The sequence below is a fragment of the Chiloscyllium plagiosum genome, chromosome 6 (genome assembly GCF_004010195.1).
Source record: "Chiloscyllium plagiosum isolate BGI_BamShark_2017 chromosome 6, ASM401019v2, whole genome shotgun sequence".
NCBI lineage: Eukaryota > Metazoa > Chordata > Chondrichthyes > Orectolobiformes > Hemiscylliidae > Chiloscyllium > Chiloscyllium plagiosum.
In genome coordinates this window covers 74,490,673-74,517,248 of record NC_057715.1, presented here as the reverse complement: position 1 = coordinate 74,517,248, position 26,576 = coordinate 74,490,673, and the positions used below count along the sequence as shown (strand labels likewise).

Below are 26,576 nucleotides of genomic sequence, written 5' to 3'. Positions count from 1 at the left end.
CCTTTTATCCTTTACTGTAGTTGTAAAATCCCTTTGGATTCTCCTTAACCCATTTGCCAAAGCTATCTCGTCTTTTTGTCCTTCTGATTTCCTTTTAAAGTATACTCCTACTACCTTTATACTCTAAGGATTCACTTGATCTCTACTGTCTCTACCGGACATATGTTTTCTTCTTTTTCTTGACAAAAACCTCAATTTCTGTAGTCATCTAGCATTCCCTATCCTACCAGTCTTGCCTTTCACCCTACCAGGAACATACTGTTTCTGAACTCTCATTACCTTAATTTTGAAGACTTCATTTTCCAGCCATTCTTTTACCTGCAAATATTTTCTCCAAATCAAGTTTTGAAAGTTCTTGCCTAATACCGTCAAAATTGGCCTTACTGCAATTTAGAGTTTTAACTTTTAGATCCAGTCTATCCTTTTCCATCACTATTTAAAAACTAATAGAATTATGGTCGCTCCCCAAAGTGCTCCCCCTCCAATACCTCAGTCACATGTCCTGCCTTATTTCCCAAGAGTAGGTCAAGTTTGCACCTTCTCTAGTAGGTACATCCAAATACTGAATCAGAAAATTCCTGCTCAGCCAAACCCTTAATACTATGGCAGTCCCAGTTTATGTCTGGAAAGTTAAAAATCCTCCACCATAACCACCTTATTATTCTTACAGATAACAGATTTCCTTACAAATTTGTTTCTCAATTTCCCACTTACTACTGAGGGTGTCTATTGTACAATCCCAATAAGGTGATCACCCCTTTCTTATTTCTAAGTTCCATCCAAATAACTTCCCTTGACATATTCCCAGGAACATCTTCCCTGAGAACAGCCGTAATGTTATCCCTAATCAAAAACACCACTCCTTTCTTATCCCACTTTCTATCCTGCCTGTAGAACCTATACCCTGGAACATTAAGCTGCCAGTCCTGTCCATCCCTGAGCCACGTCTCTCTAATTGCTATGATACCCCAGTCCCATGTTCCCAGCCATGCCTTAGTTCTGCCTCACCTGTTAGACCTCTTGCATTGAAATAAATGCTGTTTAATTTATCAATCCTATGTCATTCTCTGCTTTGTTCCTGGCTGCCCTGAGTGTTTGACTTGCTGTCTTTCCAAACTGCCCAGTCTCAGACTGATGTCTTTCCTCACTATCTCCCTGGGTTTTTTCACCCACACATTCCCCTCACCCCCCCCCGCCATTAGTTTAAATCTTCATGAGCAGATATAGCAAATTTCCCCACCAGTAATTTAGTCCCCTTCCAATTCAGGTGCAATCTGTCCTTCTTACATAGGTCACTTCTACCCCAGAAGAAATTCCAATGATCCAAAAATATGAACCCTTCTCCCCTGCACCCTTTTCCTCAGCCATGCATTCATCTGCTCTATCCTCCTATTCCTATCCTCATTAGCTCATGGCACTGGGAGTAATCCAGATATTACTAACCTTGGACAAAGTGAGGACTGCAGATGCTGGAGATCAGAGTGGAGAGTGTGGTGCTGGAAAAACACAGCCGGTCAGACAGCATCTGGGGAGCATCATTTCGGGCATACACCCTTCGTCAAGAATGAGGCTTGTGGGTCGGGGCTGAGATATAAATGGGAGGGGGTGGGGATTGAGGGAGGTAGCTGGCAAAGCGATGGGTGAATGAAGGTGAGGGAGAAGGTGATAGGCCAGAGGGGGCAGTGATGGACAGCTCGGAGAGTGGTGCCGAGTTGGAGGCTTGGGACTGGGGTAATGTTGGGGGAGGAAAAATGAGGAAGCTGTTGAATTCCAAATTTATTCCAGTGGTTGCGGAGTCCCAAGGCGGAAAATGAGGCATTCCTCCTCCAGGCATCGAGTGGTAACAGTTTGCTGGTGATGGGGATTCAGGACCTTCATGTCCTTGACGGAGTCGGAGGGGAAGTTGAAGTGCTCAGCCATGGGGCGGTGGGGTTGGTGGGTGAGGGTGCAAGAAGGTGTCCTGTCTCCCCGATGTAAAGGAGACCACACCGGGTGCAACGGATAGAGTAGATGACATTGAGAGAGGTGCAGGTGAATTTCTGATGGAAATGGAAGGATCCCTTGGGGGCCATTGGATGGAGGGGACAGGAGTGGTGTTGGCGCAGGTTTTGCACTTCCAACCTTGGAGGGAAAGGTACCAGGAATAGGGTGTGGGCTGGTGGGGAGGTGTGGACCTGAAGAGGGAATCGCGGAGGAAATGATCTTTTCGAAACGCTGATAGAGGTGGGGTCCGTTTGGAGGTGGCAGAGTGGTGGAGGATGATGCATTGTATGCGAAGGTGCTTATTGCGATGGGAGGGGTGGAGTTCAAGGGCAGCAGTGCACATGGCTACCCCTTTGGTTTGGAGGAAGTGGGAGGATTGGAAGGAGAAGGTGTTGAGGATGAGGACCAGTTCAGCCGGGTGGATGTGTGTGTCGGTGGAGGAGATGCGCTGGAGGGCATGGGAAGGAAAGTTGCGATCATGGAAGAAGGAGGCCATCTGGACTTTCTGAAGTGGAATTGATCATCCTGGGAACAGATGAGGCAGAAGCAGAGGAATTCGGAATAAGGGATGGCATTTTTACAGGAGGTAGGTTGGGAGGGGGTGTAGTCTAGGTAGCTATGTCGGTGGGCTTGTAGTATATGGCCGTGGTTAGTTGGTTGCCAGGGGTAAATTTGAGGTTGAGGTGGAAGGTGTTGGTAAAGTTGATGAACTGTTCAACCTACTCATGGCAGCGCTGATACAGTCATCGATGTAGCTGCGGAACAGGTGGGAGGTGGTGCCAGTGTAACTGCGGAAGATGGACTGTTCCACATATCTGACAAACAGGCAGGCATAGCTGGGTCCCATGCGGGTGCCTATGGCTACCCCTTTTGGTTTGGAAGAAGTGGGAGGATTGGAAGGAGAAGTTGTTGAGGGCGAGGACCAGTTCAGCCAGGTGGATGAGGGTGTCGGTGGAAGGGTACTGGTTGCGATGGCGAGAGAGGAAAAAACAGAGGGCTTGGAGACCTTATGTACAGGAACTGGATGTCCGTGGCGAATACGAGGTTCGGGGATGCATTTCAGAGAACATCTCTGGGACACCATCACCCACCAATCCCATTGCCCCGTGGCTGAACATTTCAACTTCCCCTCCCATTCCGTCAAGGATATGCAGGACCTGGGTCTCCTCTACCGCCAAACCATTAACACCCGACGCCTGGAGGAGGAATGCCTCATTCTGCCTTGGGACCCTGCAACCACATGGGATAAATGTGGATTTTAACAGCTTCCTCATTTTCCCTTACCCCACATTATCCCAGTCTCAAGCCTCCAACTCGGTACCGCCCTCCAGGTCTGTCCATCACTGCCCCCTTTGACCTATCACCTTCTCCCTCACCTTCATCCACCTATCACTGTCCCAGCTACCTCCACCCAACCCCACCCCCCCCCTCCCATTTACCTCTTAGCCCCAACTCACAAGCCTCATTCCTGATGAAGGACTTATGCCCGAAACGACGATTCTCCTGCTCCTCGGATGCTGTCTGACTGGCTGTGTTTTTCTAGTACCACTCTTGATTATTAACCTCGGGACCTCCTCTTTAAATTCCTGCCTACATCCCTATAATCTATCCTCAGAATCTCATCTTTTTCTCTTCCTTTGTCATTAGTTCCAATGACCTCCTGCTGGTACCTCCCCCTTTGAAATATTCTGCACCCTCTCCAAGATATCCTTGATCCCAGCACCAGGGAGGCAACACACAACTCTGATTTCTTGCTGTCGGCTGCAGAAACGTCTGTCTGTGTCTCTGACTAGAGAGTCCCCTATCACAACCGATCACTTGGAAACTGATGTACTCCTTGTTACATTAAAGCCAGTCTCTGCACAGAAATCTGGTTGTCTGTGCTACATTCCCCTGCATCTTCCAAAACAGCATACTTGTTTCAGATGGGGATAGCCACAGGGTACTCTTGCAGTACTTACCTCCCTCTCCTACCTTTCCTGGAGGTAACCCATCTACCTGACCATCCCTGCGTTTTAATCCCTTCCTATAACTACCATCCATCACATCCCCTAGCTTCTGTAAATTCCTCACTGCCTCTAACTGCTGCTCCAATGATCCATGTGATCCGATAGGATTTGCAACCAAACACTTCCAGCAGACATCATCATCAGCAACATTGAAACTCTCTCTAATCTTCAACATCCAACAAGAAGAGAACATCACTCTACTAAGGGCCATCTTTGTACCCGAAAAATCCATAAACCCAGAAAATAGCAGTTTTACTGCTCTAAAAAACACTACTGTACGCAAATTAGTGCGTGTGTTTTTATATTTTATATTAAATTTTTAAAATTTAATCAAGAGATAGATCTCAATAGAATATATAATGAAAAAAAAGAACCCACTCTACTCGCTGTTGTAGATTTACAAAAAAGAGAAGTAAGGTTATCCTTAAAAACTGTCCACTTAGCAGCTCCCATGCTGTGAGCTCTCTCAGGTTTCCCCAATGTCAGATGTGAATTTTGCTCTTTATTCATTTTTCTTAGACACACACTGTCCAGAGATACTTGAACTCAATTAGCAGATTGGGTCAGACAACAGTGTATGTTTCTTTCTTGTTTGAATCACTTCCCATGTGGTCTCTGCTTTTATCTCCCTTCCTTCTTTTTAAAGTGCCAGTGTTTTTCTATAAGAAAGAGTTTTAATTATATTTATATGGTACATAGAATTGGGTACAATTTTAAAAATACAAAGAACTGCGGATGCTGGAAATTAGAAACAAAATCAGAAAAACTCAGCTGATCTGGAGGCATCTTTGGAGAGAAGGCAGATTTAACAGTGACCCTTCTTTAGAACTCTTCAAGGTATAATTAAGTGGAATCTTTACAGCCCATTGTTGATTAGTTTCAGCAATTACTGTCCTAATAATAGCCTCCATGGACTTCTCCATTGCAGCAAGAGCTTGCAGAAATACCTGTGTCATTAAGTGAGCTGCTATGGAATCTGGTTTGTACTACCTATCCTACATGAGAGAGCAAACTATATGTTGTGCAATCTGTTTGGGTGATGTGGTTACCATGGTTTAAAAGCTCGTAGTGTATGTGTGCTATAAGACGTGGGTGTGAAATTTAGAACAGAGCTGTGTGTGTAAGGATGCTATAATGCAAATGACTGTCAGGTATGAGGCCTAAATTATAAAGATTGTTGTTAGGTGATTGGTTGGGTGTGGTGAATTGAGTAGTGTTTGAGTCTAGTGGTGTAGTTAATATGATATGATATGATAGTTGAAGATGCATTCATTGATCTTGACATCTCATGAGATTGAGAGTCTTGTTACACTGCATCCAGGTTCTGGAAGTTTGGCTCCTATCATTGCCCTCCAGAATCCCACTGCCTCTTGCTCACCTGTCTGAAGGGTCTCCTGACATCCTGTGGATACTCCTCTACTCCGTTCCACCTCCTCCACCAAGTCCTCCTATGCAGTGTCTGAACGGTTTTCCAGCTGTCTCCCAGTTGCCTGAATGCTTTCCAGGTCAAAGTAAATTCTTGCACAACTCCCAGCACCTGCTTCAGTTATAATGCACTTCCCCTTTCACTGGTGAAAGCTAGCATTAAATGGTGCCAACCATTCACATCATTGGCCTTCTATTGATGCATTCAGCCAGTCAGCTGCATAGTTAGTTTAGCCTAAATAGTGTTAAACTGGCCACACAGATTTGGCTTGCTGTCAACTGGTACTAGTTAATTGTGTATTGCATTCTCATTATTGTTTTTTGTGGGCTGTCAAACTTAGTTTCCAAGAGAATAATGAATACTATCATGGCATAATTATATTTTAAGTAATGTTTCTAGTCACAGAATTCATATACAGGTGCTGTGAATTTTGAAAACTCTTTATACCAGACATCCGGGGTGTTCATGGTACAGTGGTAGAGTCACTACCTCTGAACCAGGAGGCCTGGATTCAAGTCCCATCAGCTCCAGAGTTGTGCCATAATATCTCTGAGCAGGTTGGTTAGGAAAAATATCTAAACCTATCTATGCAGCAAAACGTTACACTGGTGCATATTTCTTGACCTTCATTTAGGAGACCACATATTGCTTAGAAAATGGGCACTACATGGTCTAACTTGACTGTTCCGTTGAATGTGGTGGTGAGTTTAAGGTAAGGATAAAGATGTATAACATATAGGGTAGGAGAGTGAAAGAGAAAGTTTTGTTCAATTTGTTGATCACAGTAATTGTGATTTAATTTTACTATGCTCTCTAAAATGAAAGCAAAACTATTAGCATATTTTACAAAGTTTGTAGTGGCTTTCTAACATCTGGATGCACTTATTCTTATCAGACTGAAGAACTCAAATTTATGGTGTTTTTTGTGTGCAGTCCATTTCATTTTGTGGAACAAATAGCTGCACTTGTAAATCTGAAACTAGAGGAAGGAAAACAATTCCTATCTGGTATACACCCAGCTACAGTAGGCAATTGCTTAGGAGCCATTATTAAAGATGTAATTCCAGTGAATCTAGTTTTTCCTGTTTCCTCATTTAAGTTTTTTAAATTATTTGATCGTGGGATATGAACACATCTGACAAGGACAATACATATTACCATCCCTAATTGCCTTGAACAAGATGTTTATTTCTGTAGCACTTGGTACAATTGAGTGGTTAGGGTAGTTAAGAATCAACCACATTGTGGATCTGAAGGTCGAGGCTAGGTAGGAATGGCAGGTTTCCTCCCTTGAAGGACATTAATGAACTAAATGGGATTTTATGACAATCTACTAACTTCATCATTGCTAATATGAATGAAACTTGCATTTAATTCCAAATCCATAACACTATAAAATTGCATTGTGCTGTATTGCAATAATCCTACAATTGTAATGCTGCTGCAAATTTTGTCCACTGGAAGGGGAATCAATAAAGATCTGGGTATAAGCTCTCCACTCACTGACCTGTAGACTAAAACCATCCTGAACAGTTTAGCCAGTATTGAGGGAATGCTGTACTGTCAGAGACCTCAAATAATTCCTTAAATGAATAGGTTGATTCACAGATCAGATGTTGCTGAGAAACATGCTATGAAAAGGTCTGTTGCCACAAAGACTACCTTACTTTGAGAAGAATCTGTTGAACACAGTTACTGGTAGTTTTCTCAGAGCTGTTTTGCTCTGCAACCATGACATCATATATGGTAGAAAGTATGTGTTTACATATGGAACTGGACTTTCTGCTGAAATCTTGTGGCTCCTAGTAAAATTCCCAACCAGTGCTAGTTTTGACCAGGCCTTAAGTCAGTTGCCCATTTCAAGAGACAGAATGACGATGATGTGTTTTATGTGCTATGAAGTTTACCTATTTTAGAAAATTAGCAGGGTACAGCCCGTATATATTTCATGTGACACTATGACCCCATTCTGACCCACTGACAGTGTGGTATGCTCCTTTTTCTCCATACAGATAGAATGTATGCTAACAACATTAAATAACAGGATGCACAACCTACAAAGCAAGCCAGTCATTAACTTTTCAAACCACTCCATGACCTCACTTTCCCAATATCTGCAATACCCTTCAACCCGACAAGCTTTCAAGGTATATACACTTTATTGTTGACATTTGTAGCATCCCTGAGTGTGCTGTCATGAGCTCAGGTTTTTGTTTTTCAGACCCAATAAAAATGAGACTGTTTTGGGATATCATATTATCGATCCCTATGTGTTCCACACAGGAATATTACTTCACTTCAAAATATAGCCCTTAGCACAAGTTTCAAAAATGTCCAATACATTTAATTTAATCATTGGTTGTAGAATGAAGTGCCAATTATTCAGTGTATCAAGATGTTCATCATTTTGCATAATAACTTTTCATTTCTGCCAGATATCATTTTAAGGTATATACTTAATGGAACTCACAACCAAATTCAACCATATAAATTAGGTGCAGGAGTAGACCAATTGTGTCCTTACTCCTACTTAATTATTCAAAAACGTAATTCCTGCCTACCCTGATAATCTTTGACTCTCTTGTTAGTCAAGTATCTACTTACATCTACCTTAAAAGTACTCAACAACTCTGCCTCTTTCTGGAGAAAAGCATTCCAAAGACCCTCAGCCTGCTGAGTGAAGAATTTATCCTCAATTCCATCTTAAATGGAAGATCTCTTATTTTTAAACTGTGTCCCTTAATTCTAGTCTGTCCCATATAGGGAAACATGCTTTAAGTATCCAATCTGTCAAGCCCTCCCAGGATTTTGTATGTCTCAGTAAGATCACTGCTTATTCTAAACTCTAATGGAATACAGACCCTGTCTAACTTCCCTTCTTCCATTTCTGCTATCAGTTGAATGAACCATCTCTATATTTTTCTAATGCACTTATAAAGAGACCAAATGTAGACAATACTCCAGGCATGTTCTCATCAGTGCCCTGTGTAATGGAGCATAATATCCTTTTATATTTAACTCTCATTACAATAAGAATGAAATTCCATTTGAATTCTCAGTATTTACCATACTAACTTACACGTATCAAGACACCAGATCCATTTCTCTCCATTTAAATTAAATGCTGTTTTTCTATTCTTGCTGCCAAAGTGTATTTTCCTACATTGCAGTCCATCTGCCAAAATTTGCCCACTAACTTAACTTATAAATCCTTTCATAAACTTACTTTCCTGTGTGTCATCAACGAATTTAGCAACCATACATTTTGTTCCTTCTTCCAAGTAATTAATTTAATTTTTTTATTCTCTTGTGGGACATGGGCATTGCTGTCTGGCCAGCATTTAGTCCTGTCCGTAGTTGCCATTGAGAAGACCATGGTGAGCTGCCTCTTGAACTGTTGCAGTCCACATGCTGTATGTAGATCCACATTGCCATTAGGGAAGAAATTACAGGATTTTGACCCAGCAACAGTGAAGGAACAGTGATGTATTTCCAAGTCAGGATGGTGAGTGACTTGGAGGGAAACTGCCACCGACAAGTTCCCATGTATCTGCTGCCCTTGGCCTTAGATGGAAATTATCGTGGGTTTGAAAGATGCTGTCTAAGGATCTTGTTGAATTTCTGCAGTGCATCTTGTAGATGGTACACACTGTTGCTAATGAACATCTGTGGTGGAAGGAGTGGATGTTTGTGGATATGGTGTAAATCAAGTGGGCTGCTTTGTCCTGGATGGTGTCAAGTTTCTTGAATGTTGTTGGAGCTGCATTCATCCAAACAGTGGGGAATGTTCCACCACATTTCTGACATGTACCTCATAGATGTTGGATAGCCTTTGGGGAGAAAATTCAGAAGTCTGAAGTGCAAAGAGACTGGTAGTTTTAGTCCAGGAGTCTCTTAAGGTAAACTTGCAAGTTGAGTCAGTAGAAGGCAAATGCAATGTTGATATATATTTTGAGAGGACTTGAATATAAAAGCAGGGGTGTACTTCTGAGGCTCTATAAAGCTCTGATATTGTGTGGAGTTTTGGGCCCCAAATCTCAGGAAGGACGTACTGGCCCTGCAGTGCATTCAGAGGAAGTCCTGGAGAATGGTCCCAGGAATGAAAAGCTTAGCATATGAGGAACGTTTGAGGACTCTGGATCTATACCAGATGGAGTTTAGAAGGACGGGGGGGGGGGGGGAAATCTAATTAAAATTTACAGAATACTGCAAAAATCAATGTTGGGAAAATGTTTCCATTGGTAGGAGAGACTAGGGTCCGAGGGCACAGCCTTAGAGTAAGGGGAAGACTTTTAAAATGGAGATAAGGAGAAACGTCTTCAGCCAGAGAGTGGTGAATCTATGCAATTCACTGCTACAGAAGGCTGTGGAGGCCAGGTCTTTGATATATTTAAGATGTAGATAGATAAGTTCTTGATTATCAAGGGGATCAGGGTTACAGGGAAAAGCGGGAGAATGGGGTTGAGAAACTCGTCAGCCATGATCAACTCATGGAGAAGACTCAATGGGCTGAATGGCCAAATTCTGCTCCTGTGTCTTATGGTCTTATGAGTCAGGAGGTAAGTTATTACAATATTCCTAACCTCTGACATGCTTTTGTAACCACAGTATATATATGGTGAGTATACTTCAGGATGTTGATAATGGGGGATTCAGTGATGGTAATACCATTGAATGTTGAAGAGCAGAGGTTATTATGTCACTTATTGGAGATGGCCATTGCCTCGCATTTGTGTGTACAAAATAGTTGAAGCTTTAGCATGATCCCCATGATAATCCATGAATTATAGTTTTCCAACCTGAAAATGACTCATTTATGCATTTTGTTTCCTGTTAGCTGACCAATTCTCTATAAATGTTATTATGTTACCCCTACACTATGATTTCCTAATTGTACAGTAATCTTTGATATGATACATTACTATACTACAGTTTCCAGCATCTTCCTGATAACAGATGTTAAGCTAACTGCATGCCCCACCTCCCAAACTCTAACTCTGCTTTCTTAAATGGAGGAGTCAAAATTTTTACGGGCAATAGCAAGCGGTACTGGATTGCGAAGAGGTTCTGTTCTTGAATACATTTGCAAGTCAATTTCATTCTTATTGTAATGACAATTAGATATAAAAGGAGTTGAAACACAATGCAGGATAATATAAAATAGCTGTTCATAAGTACGGAAATACTTTTATTTCATCTGATCTTTAAAATTACATCCCTACATGGGATTGTGTTCGTAAGTATGATTGTTCATAAGACAGACGTTCATAAATCAAGGACCTCCTGTGTTTTTCAATCTGTTGGGATATTTCCAGAATATAGAGAATTTTGAAAAAGTAGAAGTAATGTATTTCAACAGCCCTTCATTTAAAACCCTTAGATTAAATAGAAATGGCAAGTTTTACCAATAGCTATGTTTTAAACTGTCTACTTAATTGCAGGTAGAGTCGAATTGAGAATCTAAGCATTTTCTAACCAACTTGATCAGAGATGTTGTTACACAGATCTGGAGCAGGTGGGACTTGAACCCACACCTCCTGGCTCAGAGATAGGAACAATACCAGCACAAGATCAAAGAGTTAAGGATATAAAGATTAGCTAATTAGCACAAGGTTGTGTGATTCACAATTCCACAACTCTTCCAATGGAGATATATTTTTAAAAGTATTTTTCAATGGAAGGTGGGTGACCTACAGTGCTGTGATTTAATGTGCTTACCCACTAGCAATTCTACTGTTTCTGACTTACGTCTATCCTTTGGAGATGACCCATTTTGTCACAGAATTAACATACTTTTGGTATAGCTGGACACCATCTGCCTGTGAGGCTTTTTTGATTCTCAGTGCTGACAATACCTTTGGAGTATCTGATATTTTTGAGTTGGCTTGTCCAAAGTGTTTATACCTTATGAGATCAATAGACTCTATTGCTCCTCTATGGTAATGTTGTTCTTTCCCTCTCAGAGGTTGTCTGTACTTCTAAGACAATTTGGATAGATTTTTCTAAAGTCAAATCATCCATAGACTGTAAACGATCTGATAAAGACAAACCAAAAATTCAGAGAACAATTGGGGCGGCATGATGGTACAGTGGTTAGTACTGCTGCCTCACAGCACCAGGATCCCAGGTACAATTCTAGTCTCGGGTGACTGCCTGTGTGGAGTTTGCACATTCTCCCTATGTCTGTGTGGGTTTGCTCCGGTTTCCTCCCACAATCCAAAGATGTGCAGGTTAGGTGAGTTGGTCATGCTAAATTGGCCATAATCAGGGGTGAATATGGGGAATGGGTCTGGATGGGTTACTCTTCGGAGGATCGGTTTGGACTTGGGCTGAAGGGCCTGTTTCCATACTGTAGAGAATTTGATTCTTCTGAATTATGGTTACAAGTTTCAACTAATTTGTATTGATCAGTAATGAAGTCATCTATGGATTCTCCTGGCTTTGAACCTTTCTGTTAAACTATTTGTCATTGAAGAATTTAATTGTTGAGTAATTGTTGAGAGCTTTTAGAACATTAACAAAGCTGTCTGCATATTTTTTTTTAAAATGCATCAAATTCAGCTTTTAGCTCTCCTGATTTTCTCGGTGCTCTTTCCTTGATTCAGTTATTTGAATCAATTGGATAAATAGATACATTTAAGGGAAAACCAGCTAAATACATGAGAGAAAAAAGAATAGAAAGATAATAAGAATGTTACTTGAATGGCTGCAGCAGTTTACAGAGAAACCCATCAATCAGCTGTTTTCAAATTAGCATATGACCTCGCTCTCCCTATACCCATGATGACCTTCTGCCTTGCAAGCCTCCAGGCCACTCGTACTGCTCTGATTCTGACTCCTTGCGGTGCCCCAGTTTTAATCACTGCATTTTTGGTGGCCATTTTTGAGTTGCCTTAGCCCTCAGCTCCAGAATTCTTGCCGTAAACCTTTTAGAGGTTTATAAGATGATCAGAGGAATAGATAGGGTAGACAGTCAGAAACTTTTTCCCCGGGTACAACAGAGTGTTACAAGGGGACATAAATTTAAGGTGAAGGGTGGAAGGTATAGGGGAGATGTCAGGGGTGGGTTCTTTACCCAGAGAGTGGTGGGGGCATGGAATGCGCTGCCCGTGGGAGTGGTAGAGTCCGAATCATTGGCGACGTTTAAGCGGCATTTGGATAGGCACATGGATGGGTACTTAATCTAGGTTAGAAGTTCGGCACAACATCGTGGGCCGAAGGGCCTGTTCTGTGCTGTATTGTTCTATGTTCTATGTAATCCTCTCCATCTCTATCTTCAAGGTGCTCCTTGAAACCCACCTCTGTGACCAAATTTTTGTCTTGATTGTCCTTTGGTATCATTTTTAAAATTAATAAAGCTCTTTTTCAGTACCTTTGGATGAACTAATGTTAAAGGTGCTATGTAAATGTGAAAATAAAACACTGTGGATACTAAATGTGAAATAAAAACAAAAAATGCTGCAAGTGCTCTGTTTAATGTACTGAGAGCACTGACCTAAAACATTAACTCTGTTTATCCCTCTACAATTGATATATTCAAATCTGAGAACAGAGTTGATGAGTGTAAACATTTTGAAAATTTTCATCATTGTGCTTATTTTTACATCATATGATGTTAAATGCCAAGATTAAACTGTGGATGATTATCTCTGACGAGTTGTTCTGGATAACCAAACTTTGTGAAGGTCTCCAGCAATATTTCAATGGTTTTCTTTTAAGATGTTGTCTTCATGATGGCAACTTCACCTCAACTTTGGAGTTAAGCTCTGGCCACCAAAAGTAGCTTGTGGCTATCTACTTGATTCTGACAATGCCACAGTGACCTTCGTAGAGTTGATTTAACAAATGTTTCCTAAACAGTGATGGAATTATGACCCTTATTCTCCATAGGAGTCATTCTGCTTGTACAGATAGTGTGACATATGTCTTCAGTTCTGAAGTTATTTTTGTAACCTTGGCATGGAGTACCATATCTATCACTTTTGATGGTAATGGATCATTTTCTAGTGTATTTCCTAACTTGTTCTTCTGTTATTAGAGTGCTCCCTTCATGTCCAAAGTAGAAAAAAGTCTACATAAGGACTGTTTGGATCATTTGGCAAATCTAGAGAGCCCATCAGCATTGCCATGTCAGCTGGATTGCTGATACTTAATTACATAAGTGTGAGCTGATAGCAACAATGCCCAATTCTGCATACAGCTCCCTGCTGAAGAAGTTATCCCTATATAAGGCCCAAATATTGTGGTCTGCAGTCTTTTAGCAGGGCAAATTCCCATATGTACAGAAATCTGTGCAATCGTTCAATGCCAAAAATGACTCATAGGGCCTCTTTCTCTATCTAAGCATAGTTTAATAATATTGTGCAAAAGCTATTGACACCTCTTCAGCATTGGCTAACATGTGAGAAATGACGGCTCCTAATCCATAACACATTGTAATTGCAATGGTAACTTTGTGTCAAAATAGATCAGGACTTTAATAAAATCTATTTACTTGTATAAAGGTTCTTTCACATTGATCTTTCCATTCCCAAATCATGTTTTGGCATAGTAAATTGTATAATGACTTCAGATTGTTGCAAGTTTTGGGACAAACCTTTGCATATTAATTTAGCAAGTTCAAAATATGTCATAATTGGTTTACATGTTTAGGTGCTGGTGTCTCAGTTAAGACTTTTACTTTTTAATGTGATTTGTGTAGTTCCTTACTGTCAATGGCCAAGCCAAAGTATTCAATGGACAATTTAAAACATTCACATTTGTCTTTCCTCACTCTTACTAAGTAAGTCTCTGTACAGTAGCACCTAAATTGTGAGTTAAGTTTTTTTCATTTCTCCTTATGACAAAATTATTTTCTAAGTAACCCTGGATCCCTTCCAATTCACTTAAAATTTGATTCAAAGCACATTGGGATAATGCAGATGCAGATGTGATTTCAGATAGAAATTTCTTGTATTTGAATAGTCCTTTCTAGAGTCATAGAGTTTATGTGTTACAATTGCCAAGAATTTCTGTAATTCAGGCTTGACTGAGGTCAACTTTACTTAGAAGCTGGCCTCCAGCGAGCCCAGCAAATAGGTCATCAATTAAAGGCAAAAGATACTGCTCAGCACACAGTTCCGGATTATTAGTGATCTTATAACCACTACATTAAGGGTACCAATCAATCTTTCTTCAACACTGGTATGGCAGGTGTGGCCCAAATACTCACATTTATGGATCCAAGGGCTCCTGTTCTGACTAGCCTCACTAATTCTACTTGACCTTTGTCTGATTGCAGAAGGACTAGATTTTGCTGAATTCTTATTCATGACTTTCAATTTGACAAAAATATGTTCCATGCTTCCCAGATCTCTTTTAAAAACAATGACAGGTTTATTTAGAATTTGAGATAGACCAGTCTCCGAATATGACATGCAATTTACTTCAGCCCATTGAGTTAGGTTTTCTCCAACCATGTTCTTCCCAATAAAGCTGAAAAATTTCCTTTGGTAAGATGTAAGGACAAGTCTTTTGAATGACCATATAACTGAGCATTCACATTGATAATACACATTGATACAATCCCTTTAAGGCACCACTTCACTCTGTATACGTTCTTAGTACAATATTTGAGAGTTGCAGCGCAATGTGACTCAGCTGCTTCTGATACACACTTTCAGGTATCAATGAAACAGCCGCTCCACTGTCCACTTTCATTCTTACCTGTTTTCTATTCAGTAAGGGAGTGACCCCCAGCATTGGTTGGTGTCACCAGCGATAGCCAGTATGTTTAATAACAGCCTCTCTTCAGACTAAGACTCTAGGCTTTATTGATGACTTTTTTGTAGCATGTAGATTTTCTTTCTATTCTTCGGTTTCTGTATTTTTGTCGCATGTTGTTTCTGTTTCGTCCTTGAGCACACCCATTCATTGTGGCCTTTCTTCCTGCAGTTTCTGCATGCAGCTTCTTTAGACCAGCAATTCGCTGCTGCATGACTTACTTTTCTGAACTCTATTTTGCATGGGTGTTCATCTCTCAACTTTGTCAGCTACATTTTGTAAACTCTCATGCTCGAACTTATCTGTTGAGTTTCCTTTGCTGCTCGTTCCATTGACACTGCAATGCTTTCTTTAAGTCTAGGTTCATTTCTATTAGTAATCTCTTTTGGACACCTTAGTCCACACAGATGGTGTCTCTGATGGTGTATTTAAGTTGTGTCCAAATTTGCAAAATTCTGTTAACTTCTTTAACATTGCTATGAACTGAAGATAGATTTACGATTATGCTAATTGTTTTGTGGAATCTGAACCTTTCAGCAACCGCCTATGGTTTAGTGAAAAATAGTTCTGAGGAATTCCTAGTATGTCTTCACAAGTTTTGGAACCTAGCTTCTCTGGCTGTAGCAGATTCATTAGGGATTTAAAAGTTTCTCTCCCCATAATACTCAGGAATACAGAACCATTTATATTTGCTTCAATTTTGTTAGCTTGGGCAATATAATGGAATCTTTCTGTGTAGGAGTTCCCGCTTTTTGTATTTTCATCATACAATTCCATGGATACAAAATTTCCCAGTATTTTATATACTTTTTAAAATGGCAAGGGCTGCATTACACGATTATCACAAAAATACTAGCACTATGCTTTTTTCCATTTAAATCAAGATACAGTATTCCTAAGGTTGCCTATTTCTTTCTGCATTTATACCCCTCAAACATGTCAAAACATTCCCCTCCTGTAGGGCATTTATTACTCCCTCATTCTCTTCAGGGTGAAGCAGGTGGCAAGACTTTTCTGCACTGTTGACAATTTCTGCTTTTGCTGACTGTACCTGCTTTAGTATAGTGATAACATCTTTTCATTTATTTATTTTTTTATTGAAGTGCCCCTGGGATCTGTCGTGAGAACCACAATTCTGTTTTATTTTGACAAATCAGCGAATTGACCTGGTGGATCTTGAAGCAGTTCTTATCTTTGTCGCCAGTTTTCTTTTGGTGTTACATTTCAAGAAGGACCAAGAGGCCAAAGTGTTTAACAGCAACAGGTGCTCTGTGAAGGAGGTGTTCATTCTGCAGGCAGCATGTTTAGACTAAGCTGTTTTTCACTCAAATGGCTGATGATGTGATGTTATGTGACAGTAGGTGACTTAGTGACTAAAACTGTCTCTTAAAGTGACAGTCCACTATATTTACCAAATGCACAACATTTGATAGAACATAGAACAGTATAGCACAGGAACCCTTTGGCCTATCATATCTGCGCTGACAATGATGCCATCCTAAACTAATCCCCTCTGCCTGCACATGGTCTGTATCCCTCTATTCCCTGCCTTTTCATAAGCCTCTTAAACTTTGCTATCATATCTGCTTATACAATTCTCCCTGGCAGCATATTCCTGCCATCTCTGTATAAACAAAAACTTGCCTTGCATATCTCCTTTAAACTTGCCTCTAACTTTAAACCTATGCCTCCTGGTAGTTGATATTTTGTACCCTGGGAAAAAGATTCCAAGTTCAAGCGTATCCAGGCTTTTCATAATTTATATGCTTCTTTCAGGTCGCCTCTCAAATTCTTATGATAGTACCATTCAAACCTGCAACCTCAGTCACGTAGAAGGGCAAGCTCGTAGATAGATGTGAATAGCATTTCCCGCAAGATTTTCTTCCAGTTAAGGGTTGCTGAACAAAGAGACCTTGGAGTGCAGGTTCATAGCTCCTTGAAAGTGGCAGATCAAGTCCAATGTGGAGATGGTAAGACGATGCAGATTGGTAGATCAAGAACAAAGAAAGACAGTATTAAATAAAGGGAATTATTGTAAAGGGTGTGCAGGAGCAGAGGGACCTGCATGTGTGCATGAATTATTAAAGCTGGCAGGACAAGTAGGCACTAATAATGCATATAGCACTCTCGACTTGCTAAATAGGGGCATCAGGTACAAGAGTAGAGAGGCTTTGATGAATTTATGTAAGACACTGGTGAGACCTCAGCTTGGAGTAGTGTGTACACTTCTGTGTGCCAAACTATGGGAAGGGTATGAATGCATTGGAGAGAGTACAAAAAAAAGGTTTACAGAAACAACTTCAGGGATGAGACACTTTAATTATGAGCAAAGATTGTCGAGGTTAGGATTGATTGTCTTGGAGAAAAGAAAACTAAGAAGAAATTTGATGGAATTTGTGAAGGGTCTGGATAGAGCAGATATGGAGAAACTGTTCCCAGTTGTAACAGATCACAAATTACAGGGCAAAGTTTTAAAATGGCTTGCAATAAAAGCAAACATGAAGTGAGCAAGAAATATTTTACACAGTGAGTAGTTAAGTATGGAATGTACTGCCTGCATATGTAGGGGAGGCAAGTTCAATTGAGGCATTCTTGAGGGCATTGTATAATTATTTAAATAGAAATGATGTGCAATGTTGTAGAGAAATGGTAGGGAGAGTATTGTTAATAAGATAAAATACTGAGAGCCAGTGGTTGAATAGCCTCTTTCTGTTCTGTAACAATTCTGTGGTTCAGTTTCATACTTGTGTGTCAAAGCTGAGCTAATATTTACTACTTCATGAATTAACTTGTTAAATTTTTAAGCATTGAAGCACATCTGCCAGATACCAACAATGAGGATGAACATTGCCTCACAGACAGCAAAACGTCGGTCAATGAGTCCCTTAAATTTGAGAGCTCTGTAACTAAAGAGCAGCAAGAAACTTTGGCAGAAAATTCAGCAAGAATAATCCAAAGAGCATGGAGAAGACACATCGTAAGTTAAACTTTGTGCTAAGTTGGCAAACAGCAATGTAGGGCGGGGAATTACAGTAAGCACAGAATTTTAAGCTGTTTTTTCACCTACATTAACCCCATATTTTATTAATTTATTACTCAATACTGAGTTATGTTTTCATACATTATAATGATAAATTTCAAAAAATACTTAAAAGTGCAAAGCAATTTGGGACAGCTTGAAGGTGTGAAAGTTGCTACGTAAATTCAAATTTTCTATTTTGTTCGCATTGTATTTTTCAAATGTACCAAAAGTTTAATGGATAATTTAGTAAATTATAGAATTGAATATACGTTTTTAAAATAAAAACATTTTTTGAAACAAAACAATTCCCTTTACTACTCTACAGAATGTTGAAGTCTGTGTCTGGAACATTGAAAACCTCAAAGCTTGGCAATGCTGAAAACAGTCAGGAAAGCTATGTTAAAAATAGTATTAGAAACATGTTTCTTTAAGTATACAGCGGAATAATTTGCATAGGTGTGGATGGATTGCTATGGTACCTCCCTGCTATGTGTTATGATGGTAAAACTGATTTTAAAACAGGTTAGACTAATGTTTATTGACACAATATTTGGCAGGCGTGAGATTCTGCCAGTGTGTTCACTCCCTACAAAATATACCATCAAATAAAAGAGTAATGATGTTCAAGAAGTGTGGTTAAACATATTTCAGGAGTTAGTCTAGTTTTTAAATCCATGTTTACAGATCTGTATTCTGTTTCTTTGGCCTGACCAAACCTGTGCTGTACCTGGCAGGAAGATCGCTGAGAGTCTCGCACTCCTCAGAGATACGATTGCCTACGTGCAGGACGGGGGGTGGACACCTGCCTCATCAGCCTGGACCAGGAGAAAGCCTTTGACAGGATATCGCATACAATAATGAGGGATAATCTCTCCAAAATGGACTTTGGGGAGGGAATCGGTAATTGGATCAGACTGCTCTACACCAACATTGTCAGTGCAGTCTCAATCAATGGGTGGGAATCAGATAGCTTCCCTGCAAGAGCTGGAGTCAGGCAGGGCTGTCCTCTCTCTCCTGCCTTGTTTGTGCGTTGCATAGAGCCATTTGCCGAATCCATCAGGAAGGATGCGAGCCTGAGAGGGGTGACTATTCCTGGCAGTGGGGGCCTGCAGGTTAAGGCTACCCGGTACATGGATGATGTCGCCGTTTTCTGCTTGGATCCGCTGTCCGTGCACAGACTCATGTGCATCTGTGACCAGTTCGAGTGGGCCTCGGGAGCCAAGGTAAACCAAGGCAAGAGCGAGGCCATGCTCTTCGCGTACTGGGCCAACCAATCCTCTATCCCCTTCACCATCAGGACCGACCAACTGAAGGTGCTGGGTATTTGGTTCGGTGGGGCTGGGGTGTGCGCCAAGACCTGGAAGGAGCGGATCAGGAAGATGAAACAGAAACTAGGCAGGTGGGAGTAATGGTGGCTCTCCATCGCCGGGAAAAACCTGGTCATCAGGTGTGAGGTACTCTGTGTTGTTATATGTGGCACAGGTCTGGCCTATCCCCAGAACCTGTACCGCCGCAGTCACCCAGGCCATCTTCCACTTCATGTGATCAAAGATGGACCGGGTCCGAAGAGACACAATGTACAAAGACCTGGGCAATGGAGAAAAAACACGCCCACTGCCACCCTCACCCTGATGGCCGCCTTTGTGTGTGGCTGTATCAAGCTGTGTGTGGATTCTGGTACGCAAACACCAAGTGTCACTACGTACTGAGGTTCTACCTGTCCCCGGTGTTGCGAAGGATGGACCTGGCCTCGCTGCCGCGGAACGCTCCGAGTAGTTGGACCGTTCCGTACCACCTGTCCTTCGTGCAGAAATTTATGAAGAAAAACACCTTTGACCACAAGTCCATCAGGAAGTGGTCAGCACATAGTGTCTTTGAGACCCTTCGGGAAAAGGAGAGGGCGGTTCCTATCGAGCGATTCCCTGAGCAGACTGTCAAAGTGATTTGGCAGAATGCCTCATCGCCAAAACTTTCCAACAAGCACCAAGACATGGCTTGGCTGGTGGTGAGAAGGGCTCTGCCTGTGAGATCCTTTGTGCACGCCCTGAATCTCTGCCGCACCACACGCTGCCCCTGAAGCAGCTGCGGTGGGGACGAGACTGTCACATACCTCCTTCTGGAATGTGCCTATGCAGAAGAAGTCTGGAGAGGAATGCAGTGGTGTTTGTTGAGGTTTGTCCCGAGCAGCGCCGTGACGCGGGACTCAGTGCTCTACGGTCTGTTCCCGGGACGCACACCGCGACGAACATCAACTGTGCCTGGAGGATCATCAACTCGGTGAAGGACGCTCTCTGGGCGGTCCGAAACCTGTTGATCTTCCAGCTAAAGGAGTTGACCCCGACTGAGTGTTGCAGACTGGCACATTCCAAAGGTCCACGACTATGTCTTGAGGGATGCGCTGAAGCTTGGGGCAGCTGCCGCCAAGGTACGGTGGGGAAAGACCACCGTGTAACGTCTGCCTGCCTAAGCACAGGGGTCCGACGCAGTAAGGGGGGCCCCGCTGACCCCCCAGCTAAATATGTGGAGAGTCAATGTACAGACCTATAAATATGAATGATTACTATCTTGGTATGGAAAGAAATGGAATGTTTACATATGTATGGCATGACCAATTGTACAGATCATCAAAATATTTTATGAATAAAGTATATTTTTGAAATTAAAAAAAAATTCTGTTTCTTTGGCAGACAGGTCTATCCGCTCAAGGATAGATTAACTGTTTGTGTCCCGAACATTCTCGGTCAGATCCACCAACATCAAGCCCGTGTTCTTCTCTGACCACTGCCTTCTGCTGGCCAACTGTCACCTACAGGATGAGCAGCGGGCTGGTAAGGGAACGTGGAAGCTGAACACCAAGCTGTTGACCCCGGGAAACATTGAGGAGCTCAAGAGGGATTACGCAGGTTGGAGAACCGTGAAGCCCCTGTTTGAGTCTCCAGCAGACTGGTGGGAAACAGTAAAAGGGAATATCAAGAGTTTCTTCATCCTCAAAGGTGTTCAGGAGGCAAGAGAGAGGCAGGGAAAACTGTCCCAACTTCAGGAAATTCTGCAGAGCCTGCTCCTGCTGCAGACGATGGGGTCGATGTCACGAAGGACCTTCAGGAGGTGAAGGGCCAGCAATCCTTGCTCTTTGCCTCAGAGACCTCCAAGAAAATCTTCCGGTCTAGGGTCCACTCCGTGGAGCAGGACGAGACGTGCTTACGTTTCTTCTTCCAGAAGGTGCACAAAGAGAGCTCCGTGCTCAGCAGCCTGAAGGAAGAAGATGGCTTGATAACGTCGTGTCAGGCTGACATTATGAGGATCAGCAAATCCTTCTATGCCAGTCTGTATGATTCAAAGCCAACCGACAGTGCAGCCTTCCAGTTGTTCCTGTCTTCTATCATGGAGGTCTTAGAAGACAGAACACGGGAGAGGCTGGACCAGCCGCTATCTCTGGACGAGCTGACCAAGGCCCTCAAGTCCTTCGAAAAGAATAAAACTCCCAGAAGTGATGGCTTACCGGTCGAGCTCTATTCTGCTCTGTGGGACTTGATTGGCCAGGACTTGCAGGAGTCAGTATGCTTCTGGCAGGTATCATGAGTGAATCCATGAGGAAAGGCATCATCACCCTCATCTACAAGTGGAAGGGGAAGAGGGAGGAAATCAGAAATTGGAGACCAATCTCACTATTGAATGCGGATTACAAAATCTTGTCAAAGGTCATTGCCAACCAGGTCAGGTCTGCTCTGGGATTGGTGATCCACCCTGACCAAACCTGTGCTGTACTGGGCAGGAAGATCGCTGAGAGTCTCGCACTCCTTAGGGATACGATTGCCTACATGCAGGACAGGGGGTTGGACACCTGCCTTATCAGCCTGGACCAGGAGAAAGTCTTTGACAGGATATCACATACGTATATGAGAGATGTTCTCTCCAAAATGGACTTTGGAGAGGGAATCTGCAATTGGATTAGACTGCTCTACACCAACATTGTCAGTGCAGTCTCAATCAATGGGTGGGAATCAGATAGCTTCCCATCAGATCTGGAGTCAGGCAGGGCTGCCCTCTCTCTCCTGCTTTGTTTGTGTGCTGCATAGAGCCATTTTCCGAGTCCATCAGGAAGGATGCGAGCCTGAGAGGGGTGACTATCCCTGGCAGCAGGAGCCTACAGGTTAAGGCCTCCCAGTGCATGGATGACATCGTCGTTTTCTACTCGGATCCTCTGTCTGTGCATAGACTCGCGTGCATATGTAACCAGTTCGAGCGGGCCTCGGGGACCAAGGTAAATAGAGGCAAGAGCAAGGCTATGCTCTTCGGGACCTGGGCCGACCAATCCTCGATCCCCTTCACCATCAGGACTGACCACCTGAAGGTGCTGGGTATTTGGTTCGGAGGGTCTGGGGCGTGCGCCAAGTCTTGGGAGGAGCGGATCAGGAAAGTGAGGTAGAAACTGGGCAGATGGAAGCTACAGTCGCTTTCCATCGTGGAAAAAAACCTGGTCATCAGGTGTGAGGCACTGTCTGTGTTGTTATATGTGGCATAGGTCTGGCCAGAACCTGTGCCATCGCAGTCACCCGGGCAATCTTATATGGAGATCGAAGATGGACCAGGTCCGAAGGGACTCGATGTACAAAGGTCTGGGCAACTGGGGAACAAACACACCCAGTGCCACCCTCACCTTGATGGCCACCTTTGTGTGTGGCTGCATCAAGCTGTGCATGGATCCCTGGTATGCAAACACCAAGTGTCACTATGTACTGAGGTTATACCTGTCCCCGGTGTGATGAAGGATGAGCCTGGCCTTGCTACCGCGGAACGCTCTAAGTAGTTGAACCGTTCCATATTACCTGTCCTTCGTGGAGAAATTTATGAAGAAAAACACCTTTGACCACAAGTCCATCAAGAAGTGTCCCTGAGACCCTTTGGGAAAAGGAGAGGGTGGATCCTTTTGAGCGGTTCCCTGGGCAGACTGTCAAAGTCATTTGGCAGAATGCCTCATCGCCAGAACTTTCCAACAAGCACCATGACATGGCTTGGCTAGTGGTGAGAAGGGCACTGCCTGTGAGATCCATTATGTACGCCCGCACCGCACGCTGTACTTGAAGTGGCTGTGGAGGGGATGAGACTGTCACACACCTCCTTCTGGAATGTGCCTATGCAAAGGAAGTCTGGAGAAGAATGCAGTGGTGTTTGTCGAGGTTCGTCTCGATCAATTCCATGATGCAGGACTCCGTGCTGTACGATCTGTTCCCTGGGACGCGCACCGAGACAAACATCAACTGGAGGATCATCAACTCAGTCAAAGACGCTCTGGTCTGTCTGTAACTTACTGAAGGAGCTGACCCCAACTGAGTGTTGTGGACTGGCACATTCCAAGGTCCAGGACTATGTGTTGAGGGATGTGCTGAAGCTTGGGGCAGCAGCTGCCAAGGCGTGGTGGGGAAAGGCCACAGTGTAATGTCTGCCTGCCAAAGAAGAACAGGGGGCCCACTCAGTAAGAGGGCTCCACTGAAACCTCAGTTAAATATATGGATGGTAAATGTACAGACCTGTATATACGAATGATTAATTACGATCTCTGTATATAAAGAAATGCAAGGTAAGCCTATGAATGACACCACCAATTGTACAGATCATCAAAATATTTTATGAATAAAGTATATTTTTGAAATTAAAAAAAAGTTTCTTAGATAAATGCTTAATCTAATCTCCTTAAAGTAACGGTAGAAAAATGTTCTTGATGTTCTTGAACATATGTAATTGATCAAGATAAATCAGAGGATTTTTTGTTTTGTGGGTCTTTTTTACTTTTATTCTTTCATGAGATGTGCGCATTGTTAGCAAGGCTAGCACTTAGCATACATCCCTCGTTGCTCTTGAAATAAATGCCTTGTTAGTCCAATTCAGAGAGAAATTAAGAATCAACCACATTATTCTCAACCTGGAGTCATGCCATCATGTAGGCCAGAGCAGAAGGCAGATTTCCTTCCTTGAAGGGCATTTGTGAGCGGTTTGAATGACAATTAATGATAGTTTCATGATTAGCTTGCAATTTCAGATTAATTGATTGACTTTGAATTATGCCAACGAGTGTGGCTGAGTACTTTTTGTAAGGTAGTGTGTGAAGCATATTTCCAGTAACTAACTGTAATAGTTAATTCGACAGCAGTAATCCACTTCAATGCATAAACATTCAGGCATTTGACAACTAAATAAAATGTAACTGTCATATCTGACAACAGATCAGAATATTCCAGTCTCCAGTTTCCGGTTGGTTTTTATACCCTAGCTGATTCCAGGTTTGAGAATCTTTCATGGTTTTCAATTAGTACTAACCTACTCTAACAACAGCAGACCAATACTCTCTTCTGGATGTGCATTGGCAAGTTTTTCTTTCATTAGTTCACAAGATATGGATATCATTGGCTTAGCCAAAATTTATCGCCCATCCTAATTGCCCTTGAGAAGGAGGCGTTGAGCTCCCTTTTTGAATCACTGCTGTCTTTGGGATGTAGGCGCACCCACAACACTGTTGGGAAGGGAGTTGCAAGATTCTGACAATGACATTTTAGGAATAGCAGCATCTTTGCAAGTCAGAATAGTATTTGGCTTGGAGGGAATCTTGCTGGTGTTCCCATGCATCTACTGTCCTTGGCTTTCTAGGTGATAGGGGTTACAGTTTTCAAAATTGACGTTGATGGAGTCATGATGAGTTACACTAGTGAATTTGTACATAGTACATACTGCTGCCACACTGCACCAGTAGTGCAGGGAGTGAAAGTTGAAGGTGGTGATGGGTTGTCAACATCTTTGTTCTTAACGATATCAAGCTCTTTGAACTTTGTTGGAATTTCACTCACCCAAGTGGGGTGCATGCCATCACACTCTTGATTTGCACCATACAGATTGTAGAAAGGCTTTAGGGAGACAAGAGGTGAGGTTGCTCACTGCAGAATTCCCAATGTTAACCTGTTCTTGTAGCCACAGTACTTAAGTAAATGGTCCCATTCGGTTTCTGGCCAATGCTAATGCCTAAGATGTTGATAGTGGAGGATTTGGTGATGGTAATGACCTAAATCTCTTTTTTTTTATATAGATATTTTTATTAGAAATTTAACATTTTTACAAGTTTACAAAAATAAACAAAACTCTCAAGTACAAACATTGATATACAATTAAATCTTAAATAAATAATAACCAAAATTTAACAAAAAAAAATACCGAGAAAGAAAAAAAAACAAAACTCAACTAACTACTAATCTAACCGACAACTAACCAGAGTGTATAATTAAGTCTCTTACATTATTCAAATAAGAGAAATAGAAAAAAAAACAACAGATAACACAGAAATTGGGTAGTGAGATACATGCTCGGAATGTGTTAACATCAAATGTAACAAAACCCGTATTCGTGCGGGATTCCTCTCCCAAGGGGCCCCGGACCAGCCAGGTTCGTATTCTCAATTAAATAAAAGCCCTTGTTAGGATGACCGAAATATCTGTATTCATATAATTCAAGCAGGGCTGCTATATTTTATGAAATAATTCGGTCTTTCGGTGCATCATATTTGTAAGGAAGTCAAGGGGAATACATTCCATAATTAATCTGTGCCAATTTGAAAGTCCAGGGGGGCCCTCAGCCACCCAGTTTACCAAAATATTTTTCCTTGCACAGAAAGAGACAATAGAAAATAGTCTCTTCCCGTGCATATCCAGGGAGGGTAAGTTCGAAAAGCCCAAAAGGAGAGATACAGGGTCCACTTTAATTTTCATTCCTAAAATTTCTGTCAGGGTATTTGCTACTTTAGTCCAGTATCTACGGATCTTATGACAGATCCATAGGCAATGTACAAGAGTGCCCAACTCTATTTTACATTTGGGACACATTGGAGATGCTCCTGCCTTACATTTTGCCAATCGATCCAGTGCAATATGGGCCCTATGAAGTATCTTCAGCTGGATAGCCTGAGTTCTGTTACAGATGGTGATTCTTTTGGCGTTTTCCCAAATGTCATTCCATGGTCTATAGAGATTTCTAGTCCCAAATCCTGATCCCATGTTTTAAGCAGATTGTCCATATTTCCCGATACTTCATCATGTAGTAAATGATAAATAGTACTGACGGAAGATACCCCCATTGGTCATAGTACTCTACATTCTCTATCTGATTTATAAAGACTATCTAATAACGTAGTCTTCTCCTGTATATAATCTCGAATTTGGAAGTATCGAAAGAGGTCTCCATTGGGTAATCCGAATTTCTGACGCAGCTGTTCAAAAGACATCAGGACCCCATCTTTAAATAAATCCCCGAGACATGAGATACCCCTGGATCTCCAGAATTTGAAAGTGGCATCTGTAAACCCCGGTTGAAATCCCCATGCTCCCACTATCGG

At 42.1% G+C, this 26,576-nt stretch overlaps 1 protein-coding gene across 7 annotated transcripts in view; it reads left to right on the top strand.

Moving 5' to 3' along the window:
- c6h11orf65 (chromosome 6 C11orf65 homolog) overlaps window positions 1–26,576 on the top strand; it is an 86,301-nt gene that overhangs the window by 6,274 nt on the left and 53,451 nt on the right. For 5 of the 7 annotated variants that reach the window (XM_043691849.1, XM_043691853.1, XM_043691851.1 and 2 more), the window contains one exon: window positions 17,986–18,157. The exons of the other annotated variants lie outside the window; for them this stretch is intronic. In XM_043691849.1, the coding sequence (XP_043547784.1) occupies window positions 17,986–18,157 (172 nt within the window). The remainder of the gene's footprint in view (window positions 1–17,985; window positions 18,158–26,576) is intronic. 7 annotated transcript variants of the gene reach the window in all.